At 36.3% G+C, this 25,255-nt stretch overlaps 1 protein-coding gene across 3 annotated transcripts in view; it reads right to left on the reverse strand.

Annotated features, from left to right (window-relative positions):
- The window catches only part of LOC133523412 (rab11 family-interacting protein 4A), a 122,595-nt gene that overhangs the window by 29,743 nt on the left and 67,597 nt on the right, over positions 1–25,255 (reverse strand). For all 3 annotated transcript variants that reach the window (XM_061858969.1, XM_061858967.1, XM_061858966.1), the window contains 2 exons: positions 11,591–11,629; positions 11,120–11,237 (listed from right to left, as the gene is read on the reverse strand). In XM_061858969.1, coding sequence (XP_061714953.1) covers positions 11,120–11,237; positions 11,591–11,629 — 157 coding nt within the window. The remainder of the gene's footprint in view (positions 1–11,119; positions 11,238–11,590; positions 11,630–25,255) is intronic.

Genomic DNA, 25,255 nt, shown 5'->3' on the forward strand with positions numbered 1-25,255 from the left:
GAGAATGTAACTTACTTTCTATGCATCTCGCTCGTATTCGCATCTAAGTGCGAGCGAGATGTATAGAAAATAAATTACGTTTTCGATAGCGTATATGTCAGTTTTGACACTGTCAGAACTGATACACCCACTCATGGTTCGGGAACTTGCGTGGTGGGTACTCAGACAATGATAATTAATACATAGACAACATCCATGACTCTGGAAAAAAATCTGTGCTCATCACACAAATAAATGCCCTTACCAGGATTGAACCCCGGTGAGTAAGGTTACCAGAGCTCAACGAGGGGCGGGAGGGGGTTAGGGTCGGCAACGCGCATGTAACTCCTCTGGAGTTGCAGGCGTACATAGGCTACGGATACTGCTTACCATCAGGCGGGCCGTATGCTTGTTTGCCACCGACGTAGTATAAAAAAAAAAGAACCCGGAAAACATCGGCTTCATACTTAGGCAGGGTCAACGCACTAGGCCAGACAGGTCATTGGATTTGGATTATATGTGCGATATAATATATGTCTTATTTCCGATCCATTTTATTAATATTTTTAATCAGTGAACGCAATGTTATTTAATGTTAAAACTTTAATAACTTTTAAGTAGTCCACATTATCATAAATCTAGTCTTAGAAGCGTGTAAATATATTTGAGAAATGAGAAACGGTGGCTTGTAGATATGTTAGTGAACTCGACTGTACTCGTTATCTAGGCCATCAGTCTTTTTACGGCGCTTCGGTTTCCCGCGGTGTCACCTCTTAATTACAGCATTCGTTATGGTTATAATTAAATCTATCTTGGTCTAGATCTCCAGATATAGCGTTCCCAACGCGGGGATCTTCGCGCCCTAAAAACGTTAAGAAGTTTTCTTTTAACGAGGATTTTAGAGCCATGGCACACGACGAAGATGGAGATTTGCATCTGCAATTGTAGTAGTTAATACCTACAGTTCTTTGCTAAAACGGAGTTTTAAAGATTGTTAGACAATAGTCGAATGGTTGCTAAAATGTCCTATTTGTTTTGCCAGCAAAGTGTATGGAAAATATTGCTTGGCGGGAAATGGTTGAAGGATGACTTCTGAAGTTGCAAAATTTAGTACTCAATGCCAAATCCCTCTGCGGGAAATTCCAATACTTACACCATTGTTAACTTCATTGACAAACCAGCTTTAGTTTCAACAGTCAAGCATATGGGCTATATTTCCTATGGTTAAAAAAAAGAAAAATACGCTCGTGTTCACCTACAAAATTTTCCGCACACGAATTTGGCCGCATTGACCCCACTTAAACTGCTGACATTGAAGAGTTTAGAGAAATAATAGCAAGTAAAAATAAGGATAATTAATGCTGCTAGAAGAACTCTCTAAATTGACTAACTGACATGCGATAACGTGATACGACCACACGATTTGCAACCACACGACACATTTAGTTTGACAATTGCAAATACTAACAAGTGAAAATGACTTTAATTTATTATGTATTATAATAATCTGTCTCTCTCCTCGTCTTAGTTCCGGACAATGCCTTTTACCGTCTTCCTAATCCGCGGACAAACCCGCGATTGATGTCATTGCCCTAACTTCTGTGATTTTTTCACCATTGTGCCAATATTATTTTTGGTACGATATTTGAATATTAAAACGCTAATGAAGCCAAATTAATCGTAAAATTTTGGCGTTAAACTGGGACAGATAAACAAGAGAAGAAAATAAAAACAATACTTAACTTGAAAAGTTTTGCGTGGAACATCGAAATTTGTAATTGAGCAGGTATTTTAACCCATGAGAAAGAATAATCAGATTTCTAGATTAGCTATTCTTGCACACAATGCGAAAAGAAAATGGTGGCATAAACTGCCTTGCGAAAAACATTGAATGATGTTACGCGGAAACTAAAAGTGCGTAAGGTAAAATGTCGATACCACGTTTATGTAAGTCATTATGATCCCTTTTCCAATGTAGTAAGGAATGATATAGTTAAACACCTATTCATGCAACTCAGAGATTGTCGTCTACCGTACATGTTGCATTCATCTGCACACAATGTTCAATTCGCACGCGTCTCGCACTTTCCGTTTCACGCTAGGGTCACCAGAAGTCAAGACTTTTCATGAGATGTCAAGAATTTTTGTCATTCAGAACTATAGTAGTATATACTGGACTGGACTGAAATGCCAGTAGGTAACACGAAATGCTTTTTGGTTATTTATTTACAGTGTTATGAGAATGAAACATGCAGCTAACTTGATACTTTTTTGAACATCACAAATTTTATATTTATAACAGTAGCAATATTTATATTTGTCATTTCAGAGTAAATGTAATGTTTAAGAATGGGGAAATGCCAATCTTAACAAATGGGTAGCCCTATACGGGATCATTTTCACAGTGTAATAACACGTTAGATAACTATGTTGACGTTCTTATAACACCTATACAGATGATAAAAGATAACCGTGATTAAGACAGACGTCTAACCCGCTTCGGTTTACGCAACGATAGCTCTGTTTATTTAGGTCATCCATCATGTATGATTTGTAATGTGATGGTTGATAGTGTCTTATCACTGATAGATTTGGGCAATATGCTTCTGGATAGCTTTAATATGAGGTTTACGTAATATGTACTTAATTGTAACATACAAAAAACAAGAATAGTTTTGACGTTTTCAATCTTATTGCCCTATATTAAGGTGTTAAATATCTTCTGTCTGTCAAACCGTTCCGGTCACTCAAAAAAGCGACAAATTTAAAAAATGTAAGCGCGAAGGGTTATTTATCATCCCATAGAAAATTTGAATTTTGTGCCTTTTTCTACTAACAAAGTTGTTTGACCGGCTATGCCTATTCAAACCACTAAACATATGAAACTTAGAACCTTTAAACCGTAAAAATATCGAATGATAAAAGTGGAGTCTTCCCCGTAAAAAAAAAATACTTTACATACAGGTGCTTTTTTCGGCTTCCTTCAAAAGCACTGTATTAACATTCCTCCAAAATCACGTCGTTCGGAGAGCGTCAAACGTGACAAATATTATGTGTTAAAATAATATGTAATTGAAGTACCCATGACGTACTTACGCGGCATAGGCAGACTCATCAAAACAAACATCATTATTAACGCATCGACGCAGAGGAAATAGAGTCAAAGTGATAAAGTTATTCACTAATGGAGGAGATGCCAGCTCCCGACGATCCTTGGCACACTTGGCCCACGCGATGCCACCAACACGCGAGATACCATTGTTCGACAGGCGGACAATCAAATTAGTAATATGCATTATTTATTCATCTACGGAATGAAGGAAGGGTGTTTGTTAATGGAGTGATTAGTTACAAGGGTAAGGCCTCTACTTTTTTCCTAATACCTATACTCCGTGTTTTTAAGATTAGAATTTTTCTTACCTCATAAGTAGTTGTAACTAATTTTTCCTTGCGAAATGCTAGGGTTCCTGTGATATCTAATATAGCAGTAAAATAGTAAGTAAACAACACTATAATTCAGTGGCCCTTAATTATCAGTGCATAGTAACTCAGATTCAATTTTGGAGGAAAAAAGTTAGCACTACGTTTGAGGTTATAAAATTTCTAATCTGAAAAAAAAAACTTCCGGCCTAATAACTTTTCTGACATTATAATTACTATCTCGTGATTCTTCATTCGAATTAGGAAGTAAATGGAATCAAATTTTGTCGTAAATAAAATATATTTTGATACTTTAAATCAAATTTGATCTTTTTCTATCCCCATAGAAATTAAGGAGTATTTACACGTCATCATGGGTTGCATGTAAAATGTCTTCAAGTGGAGTAAAATAAATTGTCTCTTGGTTCTTCCTTTTTAGTGCTTTAACTACAAGGAACAAAAAATACGAATTAGAACTCAAATCTGTGTTGGTGTTGGTACACAGTATCTACTGCTAAAGTATTCCCTGTCCATACCTACGGTACACGGAACATACTTATACTCGTACTACAAGTGATTCTTATATAACCGTAGCACTTAACAGTGGTTTCTAATTAACTTTCCCTATTGTCCCTAGAATTACCGATTCTGTATAGAAGTGCATTCCCTTCCTACTGTCAATGCGATTGGCACTCGGTTTCTCCGGTGCATTGTGCAATATCTATCCAGGACTGTTATCTTGGCTTACAGAGTAGTTCAACCGGAAGAACCACTATAGTTAGCCTCCAGATTTGTTCATCATCATATTAACCTTTTATGCTCACTGCTAAACATATGCCTCTCTTTGAGTATATCAGTTTCCTCGGTTCTGAGCTAATCTCATCCAGAAGTGACTCCCAACCTTCCGAATGTCGTCCACCCAACGAGCTAATGGACGCTACAGGCGCACCTTTCTCCGAAAGGGGCCACCGTGCCTTTAACATTTCGGTCTACCTGCCATCTGCCATCACTGCACCTAATATGTCCCGCTCAACTCCAGATTATCACTCCTCATCTCAGCGTTTTACGGTTGCTCCACTCCACTTGCTCCCTAGAGGAGTGTTGGGTCCTCTTTTGGTAACAATTACAGCAATTACCGCATTGGTTTTTACGAATGCGGTTGCCATCTGACTTCCGAATCTATAGGGAAAACAAGGCTTTGGAACAATTTAGTTTCATGATAATATTTTCCTTCATTGATGTGTGAAAGTGGTAAAATTTTAAATGACAATTCGAATCCACCATGGTTTGGAAGTCACATCTTACCGCTAAATCACTAAATCTCTGATTCATGATCACTATGCCACAGTATACTATGCATCTGAAAGTCTCTACAGGCCTTTAGATTTGGAATAATCATACCTAGATAGCAAAATTATGGCAAGACCCAATCTGAATAACAGCCCAAGTTACAAATTAAACTGTTGCATTTGCAAGAGGTACATTCCTGCATTTGCGGCATTAGATCGTTGTTGCATTAGCTGCACGTGCAAATTTGTGTGATAACAATAGCTGGGTGTGTCTGCCTACGCTGGTGTCCCTGTCCAGTTAGTTTAGTGTTCAACTAGCTGGTTGGCGTGATAGCGTGAATGAATGTAAATTGGGACGGAAGTTGGGGCTAATCGGGAGTGACCGCGTTGGGTATTTAGTATTGTACACAAAATTATTGATTACCTACTTTGATAAGTGTATTTTGTAAATAGTTCCAAAGGTTGTCTATTTAATTTAGGTACCTGCCTAATGGACAGTTAACAAGGACTTTGTTTACCGATAAAAAAAAACATTTTCATTAGTGCTTCTTCGAATCACGATGGTACAACCAATCAAAGTATTTAAGTAGGTATAGGTATGTTGCGCGTGCAAGATCCTCAAATTCTCATAGTGGAACTTAATTATTCTATTCTAAGATGAAAGATGAGGTACATCACAATAGAATAGGTAGAGGTTAACAAAATTACCCGTGGAATTGTTTTTTTATTTAAACAGATTACACAGTATTACAGTGAAACACTAAGGCACTGTGGAATTCATACAATTTGATCTACTCATTGTGACATTAGTCAACTAAGTACTTTGTTGTTTGTTCTCGTACACTAGCACTATACTACGTATTAATAACTAGAAAAGACACAATGGCCGATATACAGATTCACTCAATCATAACAGTCACGTCCCACTATAATTGCCTAATTGAATACAGATGCACTTTAAACGGTCATTTCAACATTTTCAACGCCGCATCTCTCATACTCAAACTAGAAACATGTACCTATCTGATTAGAAATGTACAACTTCCATGTAGGATTGTTGAACTTGTGTCGTTTTGAAACTGACTTATCCAGTTATCATATGGGCTGTCTCTTCATTTATGTTCCTTACAGAGCAAATAGCTTCAAGCAAACCAATTGAACTCCTGTCTCGAGACCACTAACATGTGTATATAACCAGAGATCGTACATTATTCTGGTTAACTCCAAGCTAGTGTCTGGTAAGTGATAGAATAGATATAGGGCCAGTACCGGACGCGGTGCATGCCGTTTCCGATGAGGACGAGTAATAAATGACGCGGCACGATTCTATTGTTCGTACCCTTCCCAGGGTCATTGGACACGAGTAACGATGTTATATGTTACAGTTATTCCAGAGAATAGGCTAATCCTATTATTCTCATTAAGGCTTAGTTTGTCCTTAAGATTGGTCAGATCAGATCAAAAAATATTTCGCAGAAAATGAATTGCTCTAGGTATTTTTTTGAGGGTGCATACGGGAAACTGTTATGGAGAGGAGGAGGACAGTTAGGCTATTAGATATACAAGGTGCCATTCATCACGTATACGGTATACCTGAGGTCACGAGAAGGAAAAAATCTTATACAAACTTAAGTCAAATTCGCCAAAACAATTTTTTATAAAAAAAATTACTTTTTGTATGTTTTAAACATAATAAGTACATTTTTTTCGTAAATATTTGTCTGTTCAAAGTGTTCCTTTTTGCTACGATCTGAATAAGGACGTGATCCGATATATTTGATAATTTTGGCGTCACTATATATTTGATGCTTACTATACGTTACGTGTCTGCAGTTTACGGTATCCATACACCTACATACATTTAGGGCCTGTTTCACAACGTCCAAGTATAGTCCTGAATAAGCTACCTGCCACTTATCTTATAAATAAAGTTATTGTTGGCGTTTCACATTTTTCCAATAAGCTAAACTGGTATATAAATAACATTACAATTTAAGGTGGTTTTATCTGGCAGACCTGGCAGTTATTTTATTTGTTAATTAGCTATCCAATACTTTACTTGGACATTGTGAAACAGGCCCTTAACCTTTTGTTGTAATTAGTACCAAGTGCATAATCATAAAGTCTTAATTAAAGCAAAGTTTTCATTGTAGGTAGGTAATTTATGGGTGTGTGAACTACTAGGTATTATAGGTATAATTTCAATAATACATAGTTTTCCTATTTTTTTTTATACTACGTCGGTGGCAAGCAAGCATACGGCCCGCCTGATGGTAAGAAGTTTCCGTAGTCTATGGACGCCTGCACTCTTAAGACTCCAACTCCAGAGGTGTTACATCCGCGTTGCCGACCCTAACACGCCGCACCCTCGTTGAGCTCTGGCAACTTTAGTCAGCGGCAGGAACACATCACTGGCTATTATTATGCATCGACAAAATTGTGATAAACTTACGTTCCGATGTTTATAAATAGCTGTTTTTATGTGCACTTGGTTGAATGCCAACACGACCTTGCTACTGATGATAAGAGAAACAAGTGAATTATCAGGTTACATTCTTAGCTTCTCGCAAGGTTTAGTTTCAGCTTGACATTGAGGTAACAGATACCTACGAGAAGTATTTAGGTCCAAAATGCCCTAAGTACTGTACAGATATTATACAAATCTAGATACCAATTAATTCGACATCAATCTATGGATAAGTTGCTTGAAAAAAATCTTCTTTTTGACAAACGAGATTACACTACAAACTACAACTATTTGTGCTACAAATAATTTAATAATTGTTTGCTGGAGTGCTTCGGGCATACATGTAGATTTATTTCGGGGATGTTCGCCGATGGCCGTACGGATGTCGTTTACGCTATTATGCGTAAAAGAGCGGCATCCCTATTATTGCATGATAGCACCAACAGACTCCTAAACGCTTTGGCTCCACAGTACTTAGACTGCCCACTGATGAGGCGTTGGATCCAATTTTGTACGAATTCAACGCATCGTCTAAATAGCTATAATGTTTTCAATATACTGAAAACTTTATAGCTAAACATTAAGCTTTATACAATATCAACAAATGTTTGAAAAACAGTAAAATACAAAACAGTAACGTTAACTATTTGAACATTTCTAAGTATTGAAAAAACGATATTAATAAAAGAATATTGACTACATTTTAGCTACTCAAAACAGTAAAATTTACTGTTTTTCCGGCACAGTAAAAATTACTGTTCTGTTCGATAGGCTCATATGGAACTGTTTAAAGCATTCATGCAATTTCAATTGTTTTAAATGGTTTTATTCTCAATGTAAATAATAAATGATTTCAATTTATCACCAACATCGTATACATTTGAGCATAGGTACTTACTCGTTGGCTTCTAATACGATGCTTAGGCTTACAGCATAAATAATCCCAACCGCACATACAACATTTCGACATCAGATAGGTATTGGCTTAAGATCTATTTTGATACACTAAGCAAATATGATCAAGTTCAGCAAGACTCCGATTGTTTTGCTTCGTACACTCATACTTATTTCGGAACGCATGAGCAATATTTCGCGTAGTACTGAACTGATCTTGTTTGAATAAGATAAAAGTAATATTGGCCACTTGCCGGGTGAAGTCATGGTGACTTTAAAGTATTTATAGAATAATGCTTCGCGGAAAACGCATATACGAGAATGATGATATATAGGAGTTATCGATTCAACACGCGGAGACCCAACATATGTATTTCTCCAAAATTATTCATTTTCGCTGAACAAATCTTAACGTATGCGGAGTGAAATCTGCACAAAGTTTGAAACATGTTAAAAAAAAAACTGAAATTATATCTAACTGCCAATTTAAAGTCTATATACAGTTGTGTGCAATATAATAGCAGTACATAAGAAAATGTAAATTAAAGGAAAACTATAACTTTAGATCAATAATATTGTATCTTTTTATATAATTATTCTGCATTACTTGATATTGTTTCAAAATTAACTGTAACCTTTACTTAAATGATATTGGAAGTAAAAAAAAAATCATGAAAATCGGCTGTTTTTACTTAGTTGCGGAAATTTCTATAAAAACGTAATACCCTACGAAAATGAAATTGTGTACTATAATTGTAATTTAGAATCTTTCCTATTATTTCCAATCAAAGCTTTACATCTAAACCCAAGTCATCCAGAAAAAAATAAACTTTTCTATAAGACGATCTTCGTCGCAGAGTGTACTGCTATTATATTGCACACAACTGTATATGACAATGAATCCGGCCAGTTTCATGAGCATTGCACTCTTTCTCTTGAAATTATGGTCAATATAGAAGAACACTGTCGCGAAACGGGTTAGGGCTGATGGTCTATTTTTAATATTTGTGCGTCCTTGTTCTTTACAAAAACTACCGCTAGAAAGTCTGGTTCGGGGAAACATTCCAGCATTAGGTAGTTTTCTGGGAGAGATCGATTAAAAAAAAGGAAAGCCCGGTGAGTCACAATATCTTACAGAGAGGTCACGAGAACATTCAAATGTTGCAGTAAAACTGTTTAAAAATATCTTAATGATATGGGCATTGTCAAACGTTTAAGAAAAGTTAAGCCCACCGTCTCCGAAAACAAAAAAAAGGCTCTGAAAATGCGATAACGTCATTTGGTCAAAAATGTAAAAAGAAACAGCTGTTTTCGCATTATGGGATTTATGGGGGACTAATGATATGTCACTTAAAATAGAAACTCATGGCAAGGTAGAAGATAAAATTGTAACTAAAAAAATTACAACATTTGTGTTTTCGACACAAATGGTTTTAAAGTACCATAACTGCCGTTAAAAATCTCGCATTGGAGTAAACTTTATCTTACATTAAACATTGTTAAATACGTCGCAAAAAAACATGAATACTTATTAATATATATATGTTATTTTTATTTAATACGACATTGAATTTTGTGCAGATTTCACTATGCATACGTTAGGTAGGCGGGGGTGAAATCAGTAGCTTTTAAGGTCCTGTCTTTCATTGGGCTTAAATCAGTACCTACTGGGGGCCGATTTTTGAATTTCAAGTGCTCGATTTCGTATAATTCCCTTCAATTTATCTCCACTACTAGGCATTTAAATTCTACAAATATAATGGAAAACGAGTTGTCAATACCACTGCACTAGATTCCCAATTTCTATTGCTCGTATTTCTAAAATATCAATTCGCCGTTTTCCACAGATTTTCGACTGATGAATTTCAGCGCTCGAAATTAAAAAAATCAGCTCCCTGATCGAATACCCTGTAGATTGAGTGGGAAATGAAAACATGTACCTAAATCAATCGATTGACAATTGATTAGTTATTTAGTCATAAAGCATAGCCTGTGATTGAACGACACAAGCAAACGTTACGTGGCTTGTGGTACGAAAACTGGAGGTATATTCTTACGTATAAAACAAATGGTACCTATGATTTGAATTGTATGCATGCCGCTATGACTGAACGCCCATTAATTATTGCTGAAGGTAATATAAAATAAATGGATAATTAAATAGGTACTATTTCTCCAAATTGCGGGCGGGAATCAATGAATACTTCTCTAAGAAGTGGGTGATGACTGACTAATAATAAAGACAAACAGTGATGATACATTTACGGGTACTGGGTGCAAAAAACGAACGTAAGAAGTTTTTCTTAAAAGTTTGTTACATTTTCTTAGAATTATGTTTATTGCTTTGACGTTAAGTAATGACTAACGAATGTCACATCATTAAACTCTCTTGAATGAATCATTATGGAGGAAGGTTTCATTAAAGAAAATCATTCTGATCATGATATCAATTGGATGACTGAGGTCATTCACAAAATCTTTCAACACACGTTGTACGGAACACTATTATAACTATTGGTCAGAACCACAAAACATATTGAATCAGGTCTAAATTAAAAAACCCCAGAATGAAATTGTGCATCTCTTCTAGTTTCCAAAAAACCGACGTTAAGACGGACCGTAACCCTTTGGAATTCCATAAAGTAGTTTTTTCGGCAGCCTATTTTTCGATAATATTGTCGATGGTCATAAATTGTTTTAGAGTTTAGAGTCGGTTGCATGAAACCGTCTGTCAGTTTGCCACCGCTAAAACGTTCGCAAAATTTTATCGTATGAGAATTTTTACAGTGGGTGATAACATCACCCAACCAGTCTCCCCTTATTCATAATCTAAAACTTTACAAGCTTCAGTTAATTTATGTTTTATCCCTTTCTCACAAATACATAAGTCAAAATGACGGATCAAGACAAACGATTAATAGCTCGTAGTGTTTATGAAAACCGACATCAGTCGATAGTAGCTGGTGCAATTGGCCCTTATTTATTTTTAAATAGGTACTTACCAGGATACTTAAAAGAACTGGCTCTTAACAGTATAATTTGTGACCTGACCAAACAATTAGTGACTGACCTTATAATTAAGTCCTTGAACATCTTCTTCCAGCGATACATCCGAGTACATATCATCCGCCGGCTCTCCTCCTGAGCCGCAGCCCGAAGAGTTGAATGACGACGATCGATATAATTGGCTAAAACAATAGAAATTATAATTAGGATAACAACAAGACTGAAGTGATCGCATTAGTGTTTCGTGAACAAAGTTTTGTATGGAGCAGGAATAAAAATTTAATAAATAATCCTAGACAAAAAAAAACAGATTCCTAGCGCCATCTAGTGACAACATATGCCACTACTAAGCGATGCAATAGACTTTAAAGTTACAAGGTTGAGACAGCTGCGGGCGCTCATAGAAGAGTAGGCATCATGCGACAGATGGCGCTGTCAGTATGTTTCTTTGAAATAGTTTATCCTCCACACAGACTTCACCGTACAGCAATCTTAGATAAAAAAAAAGTATTATGTTAATTGTGTGTATATTTACCTAGCTAAGACATTTGATCCGATTTGCCGCTTCCCAGAGCTGAAACAAGCAAAAACGGAATAAATTTCCATACTGAAAATTATACAGTTGTAACATGCAATACGAATTAACGTGCAAAATAGTGCAAATTACAATATCAGCGATGTCACTTGCATGTGGTATATTGTCATATCATATTGATCAAGCTTTTAAACTAGATTGGCCTAAAACGTTTCAGTGTGGAACAAACTATTTTATCACCGTAGTGTTTTTTTTAAATTATATTTCTGGCACCTAGGATTTCTTAGGGCTTCTGATACTAAATCTTGTTTATTTTTCTATTTTCGTTATAATATGACGATATATTAATTATACACGCTCCAAAATTTCGTAAAATAGACTCGCTGTTTTAAAGTGCAAAGTGAAGATTAACATAAATTTTATGTTTACCGATACTGAGAAAAAATATCTACGACAAAAAGTATCTACTCATGTCGTAGATATTTTTTCTTAGTTTCGTTAACTGTAGAAAAATATACGTGAGGTCCCCTTGTAACCCCCTCTCCCAATGTGATCTGTCGTGATTTTTTCATGAACCCCCCTCCCCCCTATCGAACCTCGCGTGATTTGTGCACAAGCCCTTATATTTCTTACCTCAGATTCATTTCGCGAATATTTTGTGTAATCTCTAATCTCAATTAAGAAAAAGAGTTTTTAATGTCTGCCTATACAAAGTCACTTAAGCGTCGTTTCTAGGAACTTATCGACACATTTTATCTCACTCTGTATAAAATAAGCAGACCTTATAATTCACTTGTCTCTGACTCTACTTAAAATTTAATAAGTACATGTTTTTAGCATGTTCATAGACAATCAGAACGATACCTCGTTAATTCTAACAATTAGGCGAATATAACTTTTAATGGATTGAGATATGGTATAATTTGTAACGATCTGGATTACTGTGAGGAAAGTACATAGCCTAATAAATGGAACACTCGAATAGTCGTATAACTCTGCAATTATGTACATTACTAACGCGTGACCGACCGGTACCCTACTACCGTTCTAAAATAAAAATAGCGTACGTCATACTTGTTTAAAATTCGAATGCAGTTATGACATTTCCATTCAGTTTGGGTGGTTTGGGATCTCAGTGCGTATAATTAAGGAGCTATCCTAGGTCTTATTATTATGATGATAAAGTCGAGTTTAATTGAATACAATCGACGCGGTGAAATGCAAAAGAGCTCAGTCACAGTTTTAAATACATGATTACTTCCGAAAAAAAAAAAAAAAATTTATTTATACAAGGAATTCCAAGAGCTGTAAAAGATACATTAAACTTTTTGGATAGTAATACAGAGCCAATTACAGGAACTCGCAAATGATTTAAAGGATATCTTTTTATTGGTCTGCATCTGCAATAGACCGCATGAATTAAGTTCTTTTCAACTAAGAATTCTTTAGAAGAAAGAAGGAAATATATTATTTCGTTATTACGAGTAATTTATGGAGGTTCACATACTTAACATAGGTACCTATCTGAATGGCACGGAAATGTTAAATATTTTATTCATTACAAATGAAAAAGTGTTAATTGTTACATGTACTAGTTACTAATATTAGGATGGATTTTTTTAAAATTTGTATATGTTTCACAAACTACGAGTTTGGATTTTTAACCAATTCTGTGTAATATATTTTTGGGATTGTACTGTTAAATTGTATTATGGCCACCGCTATACAATCAAAGTTACAATCTCATTTTAAAACGACACACATATTGAAATAAAATACTTACTCGTTAAATATTATACGCGTAATTGTTTTTTAAGAGGTGTACCTAAACAAAAAACCGTATTTAGAAGGAAACAAATTGGGGAGCCATGCGAAATTTACGACAGAAGATATCGCGCAGAAAAAAAGGGTCGGACGGTTTTACCTCAATTACCTACTCTGAAAAATTACTCTTGTTAAAAATTTTGCTTGTGGCGTCGCGCGTCGCTCTGCTGTGTCACTAGCTCACTAAGCTATTTTAACTTCACAATAAATTAATCTAATAATTTATTTACTAACCAAAAATAGTATACCATCAGATCCACAGAGCAGGCTTCGTCACATTACAGAGCCCCTAGTGTAAATTTATTCGATTTCGAAACGTGACGTACGCGTTTGCGTTAAGTCTCATTTACTGTGGGATTTACGAGTAGACACAGCGTGCCAAGCGGAACGTTTTGGAAACTCAAAATCCCATACAAAATGAGACTTAACGCAAAAGCGTACGTCACGGTACGCCATCGATTAAATTTACACTAGGGGTACAGAAAGCAATTTACAACTATTGTTAGCGCGGTAACAAATAAGTATCAACAACTGAAGGTCTGAAATTTCTTGAGGAAGCTTTAGGGGTTTGGTTTTGTGTAATCCGTGCGAAGCGAAGGGGCGGGTCGGGGTAAATAACTTTCCTCCTAAGTTTTCCACATCAACTAAACTGAAAGTGATTCAGGGTTTTATCGCTCAAGGTGCTAAACTCATTAGTAGAAATCTGTCGTCTTGGTTATTAGATTCATAAATTAGCTTGTAACGTAAAACCGCAGTCGTAGGCGCTTTCTCAGATCACAAGGCTATTGCGGTTACATTGCTATTATTTATATAAAAAATACAATATACTGTAATGTATAATACTGTGTAGATGTCCAGTTATCTGGCTCGGTACCGTGACTTAGTCAAAAACCTACTCGAAGAAAGGCTGTACTTAGCAGTGGGCGATAGATAGTATTATAAAGTAGTGCCCGGAATGTTTGGTGTGGGGGACAAGTCTTAGGGAGAGAACAGTTATACTGTTTATCGATGGTATCGCTAAACAGTTATATTTTTATTTATCTTTATTAAATAATACCTCGAACTTTCTGATGAATACGTACTCTTTCCAATGGTCGATTATGAAAAAAAGTTCGAAATATCGTAAAGTTAAATTCGTTCCATTTGCTTTATTGACCTTTATACTTACTTACCTACCTATTTTATAACGAGTTGATAAGCTAGGTCGGTATTTGCTCGCAAGTCTAATTTAGATCAATCAACTGCATTGATAGAGTAATAGATTGATAATCGATAAAAAGTGGTGGTGATAATATATAAATGTGAGTAGTCGCACGCAAAATTCCGGGTCCTAATTATAAGTACATGCAAAAGTAACTCTGTTTGTTTGTAACCTCTTCACGCTTAAACCGCTGAACCGATTTAGATGTAATTTGGTATGAAGATAGTTTAAGGCCTGACTAGTTTAAGGAAAGACCTGGATAGGGTAGTTTTATCAATCATCATCATCATCATTATTCCACGCAAAGTCGCTGGCAAAAGCTAGTTACATTAAACATTGCGTATGTCAATCTACATCAATTAATATTATGGTCGGGAAAAAGGCAGAAATGATCATTAGGCCCCCACGGACGTCCTGTCCTGCGAATGAACTGCTCATAACCGTTACAAAACACTAGGTGTAGTCAGCGATCAACGCAACGGTTTCTAATTGAAATCTAGTTATTACTGTCGTCGATAGGTTGCGCTGATGGGTGGGCGTTACTGTTGAAGCGCAAGACCCCTTGTTATGGGTATAGGAATAAAGCGAACTTTAGTACTTATCTGTAACCGTAAATATATGGCTTTACATCAGAGAAGGGTCCTTAGTCTTTATGCACATGGAGCATAAGGACCCTTTAGGCATGGAACGCCACATGTAGTATTTTATATACTTATAGGTACACGTAGGTGCCTAATTGAATTAAAATCAGTATTTTTCGTAAATCGACTAAAGAAAATCTAATAACTAGGTTTTTTCTAACTCTGTTTTATCACAAAAATACTTTTGTTCTGATTTAATGACAAATTCTCAGGTAAACTCTATTTATATATTTTTTTAATATTATAGGACATTATTACACAAATTGGCTAAGACCCACAGTAAGCTCAATAAGGCTTGTGTTGAGGGTACTTAGACAACGATATATATAATATATAAATATTTATAAATACTTAAATACATAGAAAACATCCATGACTCAGGAACAAATATCCATGCTCATCACACGAATAAATGCCCTTACCAGGATTTGAACCCGGGACCAAAGAGCATATAATCACTGCGTTTTAGCTTCGTAGGCAGGGTCACTACACTCACTACCCACTAGGCCAAACCGGTCGTCATATATAAAATTGAAATTTCCTTCTTCGGGATTATTTATGTCAATATATTTTTTTTAGCTATTCAGCATTTTACCGACCTACCTACTCTATTATTCTTTGATCATAATTAACTTAATGGAATAATTATAAAAAGTTTTAAACCTTACACTGAATTTCTTTAGCACACATTTGGGTTACCTATTAAAATACCTACTCTTAAAACGTTAGAAATAAACCCTACGCGCTTACAGTAAAAAAAAAAACTAAATTATACATGTTCTATTTCATGTCTATCTTTTTTCATTCCGACACCTTAACAATAACAACTCCGAAAATATCTACTTGAGAAACTACATTATTAAGGTTGGAAAAACAGACAGTAAGCTACAATTTACGTACGAATTGATACAAATCATTGAGATCCCGCTTAAAGCAATTAAAATGGCGTGTGTGCGGTTAATCCATCACATTAACTATATAATAAGTGTGTCTGCCAGTGCAGACATTTTGAGCAATTTTCAGGTCTTAGACCTTGATGTCTAGAGGCAAGGAATATTATTATATTGTTGCTTTAAATTGTAGAAGTCGTAAAATATTGTAGCGAATGTTATCGACCCAAATTTCGCAAACAGCTTTTGGCTTAAATAAAATTTACAGTGTTAAAGCTTGTAATAGACATTACACTTTTGAGTGCATTTGAAATTTTACTCGAATAAGTAATCGAGCAATCTTTAATTTTTTTGGTTAATTCACAGAGCTTTGTGAATGAATTTAAATTTAAAAACAATTTGCCTTTTTGGCTAATCCTACTCTACTTCATGAGTAGGATTAGCCAAAAAGGCAAAACTATGATGAAGAACGGCTCACTAATAAAGGAAATCGGGAGATTTTCGCGTTTTATTTTACGATAGGTAGATTTTTCTCGTTAGGGTGCCTAGCCAAGATGCCATCCTTTGCGCTGTAGCGAATGTCTCTCTGTCGCGCTAATATGGAAGTGATAGAGAGACATTGCCGTTTCGTTCGCTACGGCACAAACGTTTGGTATCTTGGCTACGCCCTCAGGGGAAGCACGCCACAAAACCGAGTTACAAAGTGTATGGCTCATTAGAAACAAGCAAAGTTAGTTACTACGAAACAGCTGTAACCATTGCACAACTTCCGACGAAAAGTCGCTTATTTGCCATGAATGAAGAACATAAAAGAACCAGCTACTTTTTTCGACGAGAACTGAGCTCGTCCCTAATATAACTTGGTCTCCAGATCCATGACAATCATATGTCTTCGGGGATCATATGATACTGGTTTAAGGAGGCGAAGTTTTTGGTAAGTTTCGTGTAACATCTGGGTTAATGACAGATTCTGGTAATGATTATTTCACTCATTAGATCAGGTTGCGAATCGATTTGGTTACATTGCTCCATTCGTCGAGAATTCGATGAACTCGTTAGTTCAGCGTTTGCTCAATACATCACATACGATGTAAGCACATTTAAATTAAGTATGAAACTTAGCATCAACATAAAGGATTGAGTCATACGTGATTTTCATTTTCAAACATGGACGTCACCAAAACTAAGGAGTACACAAATTTAAACATCTAAATAAATCACCCGATTAAAGGCTCGGTATTTTCCATTCATTTATATTGTAAGCTGAGAATATAAAACAAAAATGTTTATTTAAGTAAGGAGGTAAACACTATATTGTTCGAAAAATAAATGTGTAGTACAAAGGGGAACTTATCCCTCTAAGAGGGATCAGGTACCTGGGTAGGTATCTTTAAAACATCCGTCTACTTGTAGAGTCAGACCAAGATAAGTTAGCAGCGATTTTGATAGCCTATAGCCCGTGAAAGTGTTAAGTAAGCTTCCTGCCGAGGTTTTCCCGAGGGGCTACAGTATGGGGTTCTTCAAAAAAGGAGTGTACAGGTTTTTAAAGGGTCGGCAACGCGCATGTAATGCCTCTGGTGTTGCAGGCGTCCATAGGCCACGGTGACTGCTTACCATCAGGCGGGCCGTATGCTTGTTTGCCACCGTCGTGGTATAAAAAAAACGTCATAATTTCATAGAAGTTTGACGTTTAAAATAACATTTGGACTTTCTAGGTTGCCAAAATCGCTGCCAACTTATCTTGGTCTGACTCTATCAAGTGCACTGCACACTGCATTAGCGCTATAGAAAGAACCCTTAAATTCCTCATAATTAAGTTTTACGGTACTTCCCAAGACTAAAAAAAATAGACAGTTACCTCTATAGTATGCTATACGCAGGCATAAAATCCGTTTATCATGTCATCAGACACGTTCACCGCAGATAGAAATCTGACTGTTTTGTCTTATCTGGCAGACTTCTTTCTAAAAAAATTTAAGAGAAAAGAGGACGCCCGTTGCCTCATGCAAACGTAGTCCCCATTTTCCTCTCTGGATATTGATATTACTGTAAATATTTTTACATAATTTGATGTATATTAACCATAGCCCCTACGGTTAACTTTTTTAGATTTATTGGTTATTGTAAAAATTAGGAGCGAAAAACATTCCATAGACATTTTTATCTGCTCCTAACTCTTATAATAATAAAAAATAAAAAACTAACGTAGGAGCATAGGTATGGTTATACCACCACCACCACCACCAAACCACCAACCACCACGACCAGTGGTGTTGACGACCAGTTTGGCCTAGTGGGTAGTGACCCTGCCTACGAAGCCGATGGTCCCGAGTTCAAATCCTGGTAAGGGCATTTATTCGTGTGATGAGCATGGATATTTGTTCCTGAGTCATGGGTGTTTTCTATGTATTTAAGTATTTATAAATATTTATATATTATATATATAAATATATATATATATATATAATTATGGTTGTCTAAGTACCCTCAACACAAGCCTTATTGAGCTTACTGTGGGATTTAGTCAATTTGTGTACTAATGTCCTATAATATTTATTTATTTATTTTATCCAGAGAGGAAAATGAGGACTACGTTTGTATGAAAAGGCGATTTCGCACGGCACTTTCGTCTTTTATGGCTACTTCTGTAAGTATGACATACGCTCTGGCAAGCTTTGTCAGTAGAAAAAAGGCGGCATATTCGAAAAATGTAAGCGCGAAGGATCGATCTCCCATACAAATTATGAATTTTGCGTCTTTTCTATCGACAAAGTTATTTCCTTAGCTATAGAAATTCTCCCGGAATCCCTTTGCGTCTGCGGCCAGCCTGCTGTTTTGAGGACGACGTAAAATTTAATATACCTACAACACGGTAATAAAGAAGAGCCGAGTCGCGTTTTGTGAAACGCATTCAACCTGTATTCGCTACCTGTGATCTGATCTGATCTTTTTCTGACAAATACGGTTCTCAGAAAGACAAGAAAAATATTTTAGGCTATAAAACAAGATCGTGAGATGTCTCCTAATATTTATTATTTATTATGGATACAAAAAAAAACATACAGTATTTCTCTTAAGCTAGAACTAGCACCCAAAAGAAAGGGTTGGGTATATTTTTTTGTTCGTATTTATTAATAAATTTGGTTAGCCAGACTATAGTTTACAAAAAAGTCAATTCATAACGGCTCACGCGACTAGTAATCTACAAATGAATGAATACTCGTATATCATTTTAGTGAATCAATTTGTTTTCGTACCTATTTATTTATTTAACCTTTATTGCACAATACATGAAGGTACCAATGGCGGACTTAATGCCTTAACGCATTCTCTACCAGTTAACCAGTGGGTCAACCTATTCATAATAATTTATAGGTAGGTATTTAATTTAACAAAAAAACAGTTGTGGGTAGGTAACGCATAAGTACGTAGTACGTACAAGTACTACGAGTGACCCATATTACCCAACAAACGGAACAACACACACATACCGACCATAGTGATGTAAACAAACAATACTGGCCATAATAAAAATACCTTCGCGCCGACCAGAAACGTTGTGTTAGGTATGTCATTTGTACACAGTACTGCGACAATAAAATAACACCGTGGCTAAACAATCGGACATAATCACGGTAATTTTATTTCTTAGGTAACACTTTAATAACTTAAATTGCTACGGCTCTGTGTACTTAGGAAATTGTTAAAAACGTTCACAAAGTATATAAGAAAGGTCAGTTTACAAGGATGTTATGAATAGTTTGGTAATTAGATTGGTCGAGTTTGGCGCCTTTCGAATAATTTGCACAATGTCATGTGAGGTTATAAAGTTTATCCAGCTTGTTTACTTACTTCGACTTAGCAAAAAAAAAGAAATGATTTTACCGACTGTAGATGGGTAAAAAGTTAGTGAGCACAACTGTTTACAATTTTATTGCATTAGGTATCTGGCGCACAATCAGCTTAGCTCTAATTACGATTCGTACAATTACTGCTTAATGAGCACATTTCTCTAACCTGTAAGGCCGCTTTCTGTAATGCATGTAAACACCGTTTCGCTCCAGCTTTACTAATGAATGTTGCACTCAATGAATTCTTCACCGTGATCCGTCACCGGTCACATGGAACAGGAACACAATGGGTTTTGCGTCATCACACAAAATCCATAACGTAAAACGTAAAAATAAAACAGATGCACATCACTATTTCGGTATCTGAAATCTTTTCAAATTTGGAGTTCGAATTTAGAATTTGTTTACCGCGTGGACGGGAGTTCACGAGTGTTGTTTGCGTGGGACTGACGCATCAACAAACGGCAGACCACCGGCCAGTGGAGTTGTTCACAATCACTTATGAACGCAGACGACGCGAAAGGATACTAGAACCAGTATAAATGTACTCTCCATTAACACACCTTGTTACGGGACTAGATACCATAGTTACACTGGTTCATTTGAACCTCCGACTGGCATCCGCTTGGTAATAAATGTAAACACAACCAGTGGGCAGCGGCCGCGAAGCACTAATTCACCAATTATTCACAATGGGCGACTGCGAAACCTGACTTTATTAAATTATGTAAGTCTAAATGTAGTGGGTTTTGTCAAATTAGCGCATCAGCGCAGATAGCGCCGTGACAATGGGGGCACTTTGTATGGGGTTTACGAAACACTTTGTGGTCTATTGTTAATTGCCATGGCCATAAGGCCAGGCACGAATACTACAAATGTGTCGGCATTACGTGCTTTTTATACAAACGGTCTTGAACATAGATGTTGCGGTTGTCTATATTTTAATTTAGTTTTTGTGAACTCATTAATGACCGACACAGCCTCTTCATCTCAGCTGAGCTTCAAAAGCTGAGTTCAACCAGAAATCAACGACAAACTTGTGTGCCAAATTTCATATACTATCTGTTAAGCCGTTTTTGCGTGATGTGATAGCAACAAACATCCCCAAAAAACTTTCGCGTTTACGATATAATACGAAGAAAAATACGATTATAATATCAATAATATTCTGCATTATTGGACCAAACTAGACGCAATAAAGTCACTCAAAGACGATTTAGGGTGCTTTTCACATCCGTCACAGGTCCGTTATCCTGGCATCCTGTATCTGCCATCGACTATGGCATCTAGGTCGTATAATCGTGCCACCAACAATCACGACATATAGATCGTGTCATTCACGACGACGCGTGCCTTGACACGTATTGTCATGTTAATAAAGGTTAGATTTGACAAATCTGCGCGCCATCGTGGATGACACGAACTATACTCGTACTCGTATTAGTCGCACGAGTACGTTTCGTGTACACATATTGAAATTAGTCGTGTTTCAAGTGTCAATAAAATTAAATTAATTGGATTCGGCTGTAAGCAGGACACATTAGTTATTTGGCAGTTGACAGTTGTTAAATAGTACAGTCGAGTTCATAAACATCTTTATAAGGCAACGATCCCAAAACATGTAAAGATGTCTCAACTATAATATTCATTTCGATACGCTGTAGTCAACTATAAGAAAAAAATACCAATCACGTGCCGCCGCGCTCTAATAGAAAAGATTAAACGGGCGCGGGGCGGGACTAAATAATCGCACGTTTATGTCTTTTGTACTACATAATTTTTTTTTACTGGGATATACCTACCATTTTCATGATTTTTTTAATTTTTATAATAAAATAAGTATTATGTACAATAGTGAACTCGACCGTGGGTATCTATAAAAATGAGGACACACGAAGATTCTCATTTTCCTCGTGTGTTTTTCCCACCATGCACTTCGCACAAAGCTGTAACAGATATTGGGAAGGTATTGCAAAATGACACACAAAAGGATGACGGATAGCTATGTAAATGATTGAATACATAATACAGGAAACTGATTGATTTGAAAAGATAATAAATAGTATTGTACAAAGGTTGAAGTCATTTCGCGCTCAAACTCTCATAACAATGGTGAAACTGTGTGGTCTGTATGAATAAGGATATCCATACCTAAGGTATCGAAGGGAATGATGGATGACGGTATTCATGTGATAAAATAAACGTCACTTTTTAACACCGTACGATTCAAATAGACAACCACTTTTATTATCACGTAGACAAGACAAGAAGTTAAAATAATTCGACCCGTAATAATAATGAACTTTGAAATAATTATATTTGTGTAAATAATGTTTTCATCTATAAAATAATAATGTGCGATCCTATTAAATAGATATAATGAGTTGACATGTAAAATAACTATATTTTATCAATAAAGTTTTGGTTGATTGATTGATTGATTGACAAGTGCGACCATTAGAACATAACAGTATTGATAGAAGAGGAAGCACTTGTTATATTTAGGTAAATTGTGTGTTTACAATTTAACATTATTTTTGTTACATCTGGGAAGTAAAATTGCGAGAGCGAAGACGCTAGGTAATTCCTTTATAATTAATGTTAAAAGTTTCATTTATTTTGAGTGTATTATCGCTCATTGCTCATGAACTAATACTTATAGATCCACATACTTATCGGATACCTAAATGATGGATAATCGCTTGGCTACAAGAAAAGCTGTTAAATCCAGAATTAGAAAATAATCCGCGATTCGCAAAGGCAGTGCACTACAGATTTATACGCAATTTGTAATTCCAAGTTGATCGACACGAGATAAAACAATAAACATCGGCTTGCCGAAGTCAATGGCAACATAATAAGGTGTAGCACGCAGCAATCATGACAAATGACAGGCACGAGATTTGCTCGTTGCGTCATTAGGCTCTGACTCTGGTCAGAGACAAGTAAAAAAGATTATCAATGTGGTATGCAAAGTCGCGTTACTCCGTAATTTTGAAGATGATGACACTAGCCTATACCCAGCATTAGAACAAAATATTCAGTCATTACGCAATACCTCCACCAAATCAGTTTTTTCAAGCAGAATCAGGCCTTATACTTTGACCTCCGTTTAATTTTGTGTATCCAGTGAGCTGTCAGAAATAATTTATGTAACTATATACCTATTACGGGTTTTAATGCACTATTAGACACTACATAATATATGAAATTATGTGGGCCTGCTTTTCCACCCACGTGGAAATCGCTCTGGATGATTTTCCCTCCCTGTTCCATGAGGACCGGACCATTTTAAGGAAACCACCAGTCGTTTTTAGGGTTCCGTAGCCAAATGGCATAAAACGGAACCCTTATAGTTTCGCCATGTCCGTCTGTCTGTCTGTCTGTCTGTCCGAGGCTTTGCTCCGTGGTCGTTAGTGCTAGAAAGCTGAAATTTGACATGGATATATAAATCAATAAAGCCGACAAAGTCGTACAATAAAATCTAAAATTTTTTTTTTTTTTATGGTACCTCCCCTACACCTAAAGTGGGGGTGAATTTTTTTTTGGCTTCAACCCTAGAGTGTGGGGTATCGTTGGAAAGGTCTTTCAAAACTAATAGGGGTTTTCAAGAAACATTTTTTGATAAAGTGAATATATTCGGAGATAATCGCTCCAAAAGAAAAAAAAAATGTGTCCCCCCCCCCTCTAACTTTTGAACCATAGGTCCAAAAAATATGAAAAAAATCGTGGAAGTAGAGCTTAAGAAAGACATTAAATGAAAACTATAGCAGACATGATCAGTTTAGCTGTTTTTGAGTTATCGCAAAAAGTTTTCCCTTCATAGTAAATAGACTTACTTTAATTAGAAATCAGTACCTAATGCAAATTTGCCTATTTGTTTAACTCGGGTGAAAGGTACCGTTTCATCCCTTGGTTAACAATTTACTATACTTTAAGCTCCAGTTTAGCTTATTGTGACGGAAGAGTAACTACGGAACCCTACACTGAGCGTGGCCCGACATGCTCTTGGCCGATTATTTGTTATTTGTCTCGTTGACGAAAATATCACGAGCCATGCTGGCCATTGACTTTACTCCAAACTCAAATATGTCAAGAAAAACACGCTTTGAAAAGGGTTAATTTAAAACGGTGTACACTTTTTAGATGCGCTCCCACGATTCAATTTTATTCCGTAATTCCGTTTCAAGGTATCGAGATTGGCCATTTTTTGGTCGTAAGTTTTTTAAAGTTAATGCAATGATAAAGTTTTTTCTATAACAATGTGTTCAGCGTAAAGAACGCTCGAAGATATGCTGAAATTGCTAATACAGCAATTATAATTTGTCACGCATTAGATATACTACTACATGTAGGTTAATCCTCGGAACAACGAATCATGTGTAAGTGTTAGAATCGGATCACGATAAGTTTTCATGCCCAGTGCTACGTCAAGTACAGAGCTTCTAGGGGATTTGTACGCGTGCCAAGTTTGTGTAAAGTCAGCGTGGTCAGAGTCTAGCATGCGTTTATAAATTACACTAACTCCAGACAAAGTTTTGCGTTTAACGAGAGGCACGCGTGTTGGGCAACATCGGAACGCGGCGCCAGCGCCAGCGGGCTGGAACATTCACTTTCTTGAAGAGAATCCGTGGCCTGCAAAATGCTCCATATCCATACTAATTGGTAACATTTTGACGGCTATTTACATCTTGATTAGCCGAATGCACTTTCTTGAGCGCAGTGCAATCGTTTATCAATTGTATGCATCGGGCATTTGCGTACAGTGATGCGTATCTTTTGTAAATAGGTTTATAGTGATTTGGAAATGTTTCATTTGTTAGACATTTCAGTTGGTTTCGAAACTTGGGTTAATCACTACGAATCGCTATGGAATAAAATGCGGTCCTGTCGTCTGTGTTCTTTAACTAATATTATATGATCATCAAAGTAAGATTGGATAGGTCTGGTTAATCTTGCAGCGAGCTGCGTTTTTTTGTTTGGTGTGGAAATAAAAGACGAGACTGTAATTAATTGGTAAGTAATACACAATAAATAAAATGGTTTTGTTTCAGCTGTAGACATTTCAGTTGGTTGCTAAACGTATTTTGTTAAGTATAAATCGTTGCACGTCTTTAGTTTTTAGCAAATTATCCGTTTAATAAAGACGAAGTTGCAAGTTATTTGCATCACGTGGTATGCAATTATTGCAGTTCGAGTCGGATTTCCAGCGCTAATCACAATTACATGAGTTGTGTCGTAACCAAACCAACGCTAAA

The sequence above is a fragment of the Cydia pomonella genome, chromosome 12 (assembly GCF_033807575.1).
Source record: "Cydia pomonella isolate Wapato2018A chromosome 12, ilCydPomo1, whole genome shotgun sequence".
NCBI lineage: Eukaryota > Metazoa > Arthropoda > Insecta > Lepidoptera > Tortricidae > Cydia > Cydia pomonella.